The sequence below is a fragment of the Podarcis liolepis genome (assembly GCF_965112155.1).
Source record: "Podarcis liolepis genome assembly, chromosome: 4".
NCBI lineage: Eukaryota > Metazoa > Chordata > Lepidosauria > Squamata > Lacertidae > Podarcis > Podarcis liolepis.
Window position 1 is genome coordinate 104,876,961 of NC_139558.1, and position 10,065 is coordinate 104,887,025.

The window sequence follows — 10,065 nt, forward strand, 5'->3', positions numbered from 1 at the left end:
AGTTTGTGGTCAACTAAGACTCCTAGATCCTTTTCACATGTACTGCTCTCAAGCCAGGTGTCACCCATCTTGTATTTGTGCCTCTCATTTTTTTTGCCCAAGTGCAATACTTTACATTTCTCCCTGTTAAAGTTCATCTTGTTTGGATTGTTTCCATCAGAATTATTGGAATTGGACCTAGCCACAGCAAAAAAAAAACCTCACTCAAAAACTTGAGGAGATTGACCTACAACAAAACACCATTTCGGGTAGCGGCACTTGCTCACCATTAAATCTTGGCATAGTGCCCTCACAGCAGATACCATCTTATTTGACCTCTTTGTCTGTAGCGGCCCACAAATATGCCTTTATTAAGGCAAGATTTAATGCCTTTCCTTCCAATGTCTTGAATAATAGATTTTCCAATGGTCGGATCTCAGCGGTGTGTGTATGCGATAATAGATCTATAGAATCTTTACAACATATACTATTCTGTTGTTCACTACATTCAGTTTCTCGGATCAGATTTTTGTCCCCTTTATTATTGGAAATCTCAGGTGACTCCTTGGAAACACAGCTAATTCATTTATTGCAAGATTCTGACCCGAGTAGGTCCCTTTCTGTTGCCAGATTTCTGATAACAGTATTAGCCTATAAAAGGGAACATGGATTACTCTATGATTATTGATTTTGCCTAAATAATATTGATTTATACTCCCCTACTCGCAATAAGATAACTCAGAACAATCAAGCGCTGATCCTCAACAGAAGCAGATTGGTTATTTGCCCTATGTACAACTGTACTGAATTACATTCACTGGACCAACAAAGAACGTATATACTTAAAAAAATTGACTTAGTACTCAGAGGCCTTCTATTACAAGGCAACGTTATCAATGTAGATTTTCTCCCAAATGACAATAAGTATAATCGAGTGATGCTGACATTTAAAGATGACTCGACAGCAAAACAAATATTAATTAATAAGGAGAAGCTGCAAAGGGTGGGCCTGACAGTGACTCGCCTATTCGAAGTGCCCTGTCCCCCCTCGCACCTCATCAAATTAAATAAGAAAGACCTCCATTCAAAGGTGGTGGAAAACAATAAAGCTGAATTTCAGAATATCCACCAGTCGCCCCATGAACTGGGTACCCCCACACACAACTTCTCCTTTGAAGAAAATACCTTAATTAGTCAATTCTGGACATTTCCACCTTTAATACAAGCTGAAATCCTAGAAAGATTAGAAACGCTAAGAAATAAGCTGGCAGGGAAAGACTTATATAAGGAAACCAAGGTGGGTGTCCAAAGAAAGAGCAAGAGCCCTCCCAAAATGATCATCTCACAAGAACTCGATTCAGCGGCTCGTTCACCACGTAACCTTCAGATAAAGGCAGAGATTAATCTACCTGCAATCAAGAAAGTACAACTCACAAAGGAGAACAATGCATCGCTCCCTATAAGGAAAAACATGCCTAAGGAAACCTCACCAGGCTTCTGGTCCAAAATGAGATACTTGGATGAAGTGGAATTAGGCTACAACCAGGTAGAGTACCCCCAGGAGGAGGCCTTGTATAGCAAAGGCCCAGTGTCTACCAATGTGAGCACTCTATATTTACCATCTGACACCATAGAACACCTGGGCAGCTCTCCATGTAAGGATGATAGTCGACTGCCACGTAGAATGGTAAATTCCAACAATTCCAACCTGGGCAGCTCTCCATGTAAGGATGATAGTTGACTGCCACGTAGAATGGTAAATTCCAACAGTACCTTGGAAGATAATTGACAAGGAGTGGATCCTGGTAAAGCCAACCTTAGCTTTTTATCATGGAATATCGCAGGTCGGCAAAAAAAGGCAGCTGACCCATCATTTGTTAAATTTATCCAAGGCTACGACATAGTATTTTTACAGGAGACATGGCTCACAGGGGACCTAGAAGTTAATGGCTTTTCCTCAATGTCCCTCACAGGATCCCCAAGCACTAAAGGGGGGAGAGTCAAGGGCGGATTAGGCATTTTAATATCTACAAGGTTGAGGGCGTCCTTAGTAAAGTTAGAGCCATTGAAACACCTGGCTATGGCCTTACTAGTGAAAAGTAGATTCTTCACCCTGCTACTGATTAATGTATATCTCCCCCCCCCCCAAAAAAAAGAGGCAAGCAGCTGATTAAAAACACCTGGCATGGGCTAGAAACATACATTGATGGTTTGATGACTCAAACCCCTGCAGTTTCATTGCTAGTGGCTGGTGATCTTAATGCCAGAACTGGCCAGTCTGACAAAGCACTATATGCACACTTTCACGACTCTCCACCCATCGTGGAAGAAAACCATCTTATACCCACCAGACTCTCAAAAGACAAGGGATGTAATTATGCAGGTCTGTGCCTATTGCGTCTTTCTAACAAGCTGGACCTGGTCATACTAAATGGGCGCAAGAATGGGGAGACTTGTGGGGAATTTACTTTTATATCAAACGCAGGAGCTTCCGCTATCGACTATGTTATGGTATCATTTAATCTCCTAAATAGAGCCCTTGAGTGCAAAGTGGAGGAGAGGGTTGATAGTGATCACTTACCGCTCTGCCTCCTCCTGGATGCAAGAAAAGACTTATTTTGTAACGATAAACTTGAAGCCCCCAGGTCCTCTAATATGGAGTTGAGATACTCACGTATTAGATGGTCCGAAAAGCTGAATGTCGAAACATCTGAAAGGCTATACTCGGACATATTCCTCATGAGAAGAGATAATCTCTTAAACTCACCATGTTTTGAATCTACAATAATCTTGTTCCAGGAGCTGATCTCACTTTTGCAACCCCACCTGACCCAAAAAAAGACATCGCGCCAACCTCTATTCCCCAACAAATCCAAACCCTGGTTTGATCAGGAATGTATTGCTACGAAGCGTTCTTTGCTGAATAAGTACAGGAATTACAAATCAGCGAACTTACCCTTGCTCCCTGCGGAATGGTTCGAAGCCAAACGTAAATATAAAGATCTGATTAAAAAGAAAAAAGCTTCAGGCCCAAAGGGGGGAGTGGCAACGTTTATTAGAGGCCTCTCGAAGGAAAGATTCAGCCACTTTTTGGAAAATAGTCGCGAAAAGTTGGCAAGACTCCCCAATTGAAATTGATTATACTATACCAGTTGGGATTTGGGAGGCTTACTTTCTATCTTTATATACATCAAATCAACATCTGCAGGCCCTGCCCCCAGCTCTGAGTGATACTGGTGCTGAATGGCCCCCAGTAGCAACTGAAGAGATCTATAGGCTCATTCAACCCCTTAAACCTGGAAAAGCCCCCGGCGTAGACAACATTACTCCGGAACTCCTCAAGGCTAATGTTGAATGGTGGGCCCCTGTGTTAGCTGCCTTACTTACCAACATAGATCAATCGGCCACTATCCCTGAGGACTGGGGATTAGCAATCATCATACCTTTATTCAAGAAAGGGAGTCGATCAGACCCGGCTAATTACAGGCCAATCAGCCTCCTAAGTATTATCAGCAAACTGTACGCTGCCCACCTACGTGACAAATTAGTGGACTGGCTGGAACAAAACCACATTCTTTCAGAAGCACAGGCTGGTTTTAGGGCAAATCGGTCAACCTTAGACCAGGGCCTTGTTCTCCAACATCTTGCAGAGAAATATACATCAAGAAAAGGAGGTTCCCTATACGTGGCCTTTATAGATTTCAAATCTGCCTTTGATTTAATACCGAGGGACAGGCTTTGGGGAAAGCTAAGCGCCGCAAATATAAACAAACGCCTATTGTATCTCATCCACAGTCTATATGAAAATACACGGATCCGGGTAAGGTGTGACCGACAGGGCCACCTATCCAAGGAAATCCAAATCTATCAGGGGGTCAGGCAAGGGTGTGTCCTTGCGCCTATTCTATTTAATTTTTATATTAACTCGTTAGTAGGAAATATGAAGAAGGAAAATGCCCATCCCCCCAAATTGGCTGGTACGTCCCTCCCGGTCCTTTTATATGCGGATGACACAGCTTTAATTTCTTTTTCTTGCGTTAGATTAAGAAAACTTTTGAGATCTTTTACTAATTACTGCAGCATCAAACAACTAACAATCATGGTGTTCTCTAAAAAAAGGAGGAGGCACAAATGGAGAATTGACAATCGCTCAATAGAACAGGTACCAGCCTTTAAATACCTGGGCGTAACCTTCCAGGAAAGGGGCTCCTGGCGCTCTCAGATTAATAATACTATTGCAAATGCAGAAAGATCTACCAAAGCGTTAATAAGATTCTTCTATGGGAAAGGGAGCCAATACATACCGGCAGCCTCCCAGGTCTTTGCTGCCAAAATACTATCACAATTGTTATATGGATCCCAGATCTGCAGCTTTAAAAACCTTACTCTCCTAGAGGCATTCCAAACTAAGTTTTTCCGCTGCCTGCTGGGGATCCCCTCTTGCGTATCCAACATAGCGGTCCGTTTGGAGGTTGGGCAGATCCCTATCAGTACTCGGATATGGATATTGAAGATTCATTATTGGCTAAAGCTTATTTTCTTCCCGGTTGGGCTGGCACCTTTAACCCTATTAGATAACTACCAATCTAAATGGAAAGCTACACTGCTGGAAAAGCTCAAAGGCTTGGGGATCCCACAGCAGACCCTGATAGCGACAGGTTTCGAGAAAGCTAGGACTATAATTCGCCAGCGTATCTGGGACATAGAATTACAATGCCACATGAGCGAAATGATCAAACACCCAGCAATAAGGGACCATGGGAGAGGTTTCTCTCCAGCTAACTATCTGTCAGGTCTTCAGGTACCCAAATACAGACGGTCTTTTACTCTCGCCAGATTCAACGTTCTCCCTTCTGCCTTACTTCAGGGCAGATTTGAGGGTAAACCATATACAGCACGGGTCTTCCCTTGTGGCTCGTTGGAAGTTGAAACTGCTCTACATGTACTATTACGTTGCCGTCTTTATGAGGATATACGTTTGATTTTTATTACACCTGTTTTGCAAAAGTCCAGGAAAGTATCGGAAAACCATAGTTTAAAACTACTGCTAGAGGACAAGAATTCCAAGACTACATTAAATGTAGCCAAATTCTGTGTGTCTGCAATCAATCGTAGGAAGCAAGTGGTAGTCCATGATGACCAAACCCCTAAATGTTAACTACAGGGAGCACGCTAATAATTAATTTTACTTTTTATATTTAAATCCTTGTTATATTCATATTGTCCTCTGTATCTCTGATTTTTTTTTTAATGATCTGCGATATTGTGTGTGTTGATGCTGGTCTGTGACCGTATTAATAAATTCATTCATTGATTGATTTATACTGATAATTTGATATTTTAAGCACTATATTGTTCTTATTTTAATGGAATTTAGAAACTGAGATGTACTTGATTTAAACGTAATTTAATTTATTAATTTTATCTTGTTATACCTGTGTTGCTGTATGATGTGTTGAATGTGGGCCTATGGCCGCAATAAACTATCTATCTATCTATCTATCTATCTATCTAATCCTTCCTCCACCTTCACTCCTTGGGCTCAGAGCCATCTTCTCTTCCTGGTTCCCTGGCTGCTTCCTCCCACCATTCCTCTGTGCCCAACCGGCCCATGACATTGCTGCATCCTTCGGCCTCTGTCCCCACAAGGCAGCTTCTCCTGACCTGATCTGGTTCCACAGCCACTGCTTCCCTTCTGCCCCCATGAAAAGGCGGATCAGGAGGTCTTGCCGGCATCATTCTTTCACCTGCAAAAGAAAAAAAGGTAATCAGGATGCTAGGAGTGCCTGCTTCTCTCACAGAGGAAACAGGACATCTCTAACTACAGATGGGCTTTGAGAAATCCTTACCTGCTGAGTGCAGTTGAAGGTTTGTGCCCATTTCATATGTTAGTTGTGCAGAAATACATCTCCCCTCCTCTGAACCCTTGTTCCCAATACCCACCCCTCAAAAAAAAAAAGATGAAAAGAACACTCAGATGAGATGGAATACCAACAGAACAAGACCAAATGGAGAAAAGCCACCTTCCTCCTTACCCAGGGGCCTCTCTCTGGTGTCCAACGGAGGCCTCTCTGCCTCACAGGAATCCAGGTCCATTTCTGCAAAATGATCCCTTTTCTGAAAGAACAACAAGAATTCAAAACAGTAAATTAAAGGTGAGAAATATTAGAAAGAGAACGCAAAGACAGATACTTTAAGGGTGTTAGATCTCATTCCCAGAAAAAGGATGGGCCATCAGCAGACCATTTTTGGATGTTCTCCATCCTGTTTGGAGCCCCTTGGGAGTATCCAGAGGAAAGTCTCTCTCACCTGCTTTCTCTCTGCCTGCTTTCTCTCCTCTGCCTGACTCAGGAGGAAACCTTCGGCCAGGGCCACCGCCTGGGAACTGGTCTCTGCTCCACAGTCCCTCACCCAGCTCTCCATCTCTGGTGGAAGGACAGCCAGGAACTGCTCCAAGATCACCAGGTCCAGCATCTCAGCTTTCGTGTGCCTTTCGGGCTTCAGCCACTGATGGCAAAGGTGGTAGAGTCGGCTGCAAACCTCTCGGGGTACTTTGGCCTCCTGGAAGCAGAACTGCCTCAACTGTTGGTTCTGCACCTCTGAGCGGAGGGTGTCCCCCTCACCCAGGATCTTATGCACAGAGTTTTCCCAGAATCCCCCACTGCTCCCAGTTTGGATGACATGGCCTCTTCCTGCTTCAGGGCCAGCTGTGTCTCGCTCATCCATCTGTGCTCTCAGGAAGCCTCTGAGAGATGGGAAGGAACCCTTTGGTCTTCTGCCAAGTTCTGTCCGTCTGAATGAGAAGCTCTAGCAAATCCTACAAAGCAAATACATTGTTCTGTTACAAAAGTTGTACAGTATCAGGAGAAGAAAAAGTTTCCCTGAGCAAGCATGGATGAGTCTTGTTGGGAACCAGGGTAGGACTGCACCACAGCCCAGACTCTGAGCTATCTTTCAAAAAAGGAGGAGGAGGAGGAGGAGGAGGAGGAGGAGGAGGAGGAGATGTAGGCCTCTAGAAGGGAGATTGTGGAAATGTGGAGGCAAGCGAAGAGATTAATGCGAGGTGAATCAGCCTGGTTGCTCCTTCCTTCCAGTCCATGCATGAAGTCAGAACTGATTGACAAGGGAGTCATTGGTTCCTAGTGAAAAATAACTAGGTGTGTTGAGTCTGAATCTCCTTTCTTGTAGCTTGTAGCCATTGGTTGGAATCCTGCGCCCAGGTGACATGACTCTCCTAACGGCTGGCCTCACCATACACTGCCTTTGTTGATCTAAAAGCAGCCTTTGATACAGTCTCCAGAACCAGACTCTGGGACAGACTACAGGGTTCCTACATAGAATTAAGAGCTTCTGCTCTTAATTCAGGCACTGCGCGCAAACACGGCTCTTAGAGTCAGGACCCTATTAAAACCTCTAAAGGAGTCAGGCCAGGGTGCCTGTTGGTCCTTCTACTATTCAATTTCTATCTAAATAATTTAGTATCTGCACTCCATGACTCAGAACCCCACCCTCTGAAGCTCACAAATCGGCATATTTCGGTCCTCCTATATGCCGATGATGCAGTAATTTTATCTAGAACCCCCATTGGACTCAAAAGAGCACTAAGAAAGCTCGCAGCATACTGTCAATTTGAATGTCTCAAAATCAACTATCAAAAGACCAAGATACTCGCTTTTGGGGCAAAACCAAAGCTTAAAAGCTGGGAACGCCAAGGCCATAAATAGAACTAGTCACAAACTACAAGTATCTAGGAATGGTGGTACAGGCCTCAGGAGCCAACAAACTACACATAAACTCCATCGGGAGTTCAGCGGAAAAACCCGCAAACTGTATCCTTAAATTTTTCAGAGCACAAGGGGGCTTCTTCGTTCCGGCAGCTTGAAAACTATACAAGGCCAAAACTTTGGCACAACTCCTTTATGGTTCCTTCTTGCGCCCGCCTTCCTCGGCTTCCTCCCCCCTTGAGAGAGTTCAATCTAGACTTCTTAGAGCTCACCTCCAAGTGCCCAGATGTGTCTCAAACGCATGGGTTAGATTAGAAACGGGGATGATGAGAGTGGAGGCTAGCATCTGCCTAACATCAATCTACAAATGGCTGACATTGTATCTGATCCCCAGAGGGATAGCCCCATTGATCCTCTGTGACCAATTCCAGTCAGGCTGGCAGACTGCTGTCCTGAACACCCTCCAGAAACTGGGTTTTGCCCCTCAAGCCCTTCTAAGTCTGGGCTTGGGCCAGGCAAAAGCCACGGTCAGGCAAAGAATATCAGACACCGAGAGACAACAGGACTGCGCAAGGTGCTCCAACCATAAAATTGGAGAAATCGAGAAATATATAGCTGCACCGGCAGAATATCTCTTCTTTCTCGCATCTAGAAATGCAAGAAGGGCCTTGACACTCGCCAGAAGCTCGGCTCTTCCATCGCTGGTCCTGGATGGAGCCTTTAGAAAAGCCCCGTATGCTCAGAGACTTTTCACCTGCCCATTGGGAGAGATAGGAAGCCAAAACACTTGTTCTTTAGACGTCCCTTTTACGAAGAGGCACGTAGTAAGACCATTGATCCCCTGCTGGTGAGGCTCGCTGACCTCCCGCAAAAGCAAAAATTAGACCTTTTCCTGTTAGGCAAAGGTCAGAAGATGACCTGGATGGTCGCCAGATTCTGTGTACAGATCTGTAGGCGCAGACCATCTTCCAACTCAAAATAGTCCGTCATGAAAATCCCCAAACTCGGTTTCATGGGTGACTCTGGTTTCTGACCGTAATAAATCATCTAATCTGACATGGCTCTCCCGTCTCCTCTCTGTCTCCTCTTCTCCAACTCAACATACCCAGCTCCTCATGAAGCTTGGCTTGATCTGCTTGGCTGGCCTCCTCTGCCAATAAGGAGAAAGAAAGAAGGGAAACAAAGGAAGAGGTTTTGGAGCAACCATTCATGCGTGTTTCCTCTGTTGTGCAATGACACTGACCCGTGTCACACACAGCAGAAGTCCTACTGATAGCCTTATTTAAAGAAGCGAGATTTCTATCTGCTAGATTTCCCAGGGGGCTCTGAATATTTTTTCTTCTGGAAGGGGGGCGGTTACCTCCCCTCCCCCCCACAAATTATTTAAAGGAAGGAAACAGTTCCTGCCACCTCGCCCCTCCCTGGCAGGACCCCCTGCTCCCTGGGGCTTCCCCCCCCCCCATGAGCCACCCTCTCCTGCCTCCCTGGGACCCCCCCTTCTCCCCACTGCACCCTGGGGGGGGGGGGGAGAGGAGACTCACCAGATCCCAGGAGAGGATTGCCCTTCCCAAAGGAGTAAGCAGCGTCTGTATAGAATTGCAGAATATAGACTACTGTAGTTGCAAACCTCGCGCAACCCCGTCCCTCCCTGGCAGGACCCCCTCCTCCCGGGGCTTCCCCCCCCCCCCACATGAGCCACCCTCCCCTGCTGAAGCCCTGGGACCCCCCTTCTCCCCACTGCACCCTGGGGGGGGGGGGAGGAAGAAGAGACTCACCAGATCCCCGTGGAAGAGAGCAAGGCAGCCTTTGCAGCAGAGGAAAGCAAACCCGCCGCCCCCCCACTTGCAGGAAGGGGAGGGAGGGGCTTTTCCCCTGGAGGACCTGGCCCCCCCTTTACTTCCTGTCCCCTCTAGGAATGCAGCTCAGTTCCCTTTAACCCTTGCAAAGCCGAGTCCACCTTCCTCAGTCCTCTCTGCCTTTTCTCTCCTGCGTTGCACAATCCCAGAGATGCTCATTTTGAGGGGACGCTCTTGGTTGGTCTGTGATCCGCTCCCTCCCTTGGCCAGAAACTGGAGGAAGAGGTTGCAGGGAAAAGGGGTTTGCAGGAAGCAAGGAACCTCATCCTAGAATGGGAGGGAGCCCTAAGGGTCATCTATTCCAGCCCCCCTGCAAGGCAGGAATCTCAGCCAAAGCATCCAACCTCTGCTTAAAAACCTCCAAGGAAGGAGAGTCCGCCATCTCCCAAGGGATTCTGCTGCTCTTCCCCTCAGAAGGTTCTTCCTGCTCTTTAGGCAGCAGAAACTGCTTTCTGGTCCTCTGGGTCCCTTATTCTGGGTGCTCCCTCCCCTCTAGGGCAGGAGAA

General features: G+C 46.1%; 1 protein-coding gene across 3 annotated transcripts in view; it reads right to left on the bottom strand.

Moving 5' to 3' along the window:
* The window catches only part of LOC310705079 (uncharacterized protein), a 44,817-nt gene extending 35,277 nt beyond the window's left edge, over positions 1 to 9,540 (bottom strand). For all 3 annotated transcript variants that reach the window (XM_083499449.1, XM_083499448.1, XM_083499451.1), the window contains exons 1-4: positions 9,479 to 9,540; positions 6,289 to 6,796; positions 6,015 to 6,096; positions 5,644 to 5,726 (exon numbers count right to left, since the gene is read on the bottom strand). In XM_083499449.1, the coding sequence (XP_083355575.1) occupies positions 5,644 to 5,726; positions 6,015 to 6,096; positions 6,289 to 6,705 (582 nt within the window). In that variant the 5' untranslated portion in view covers positions 6,706 to 6,796; positions 9,479 to 9,540. The remainder of the gene's footprint in view (positions 1 to 5,643; positions 5,727 to 6,014; positions 6,097 to 6,288; positions 6,797 to 9,478) is intronic.
* Positions 9,541 to 10,065: the final 525 nt, after the last annotated feature.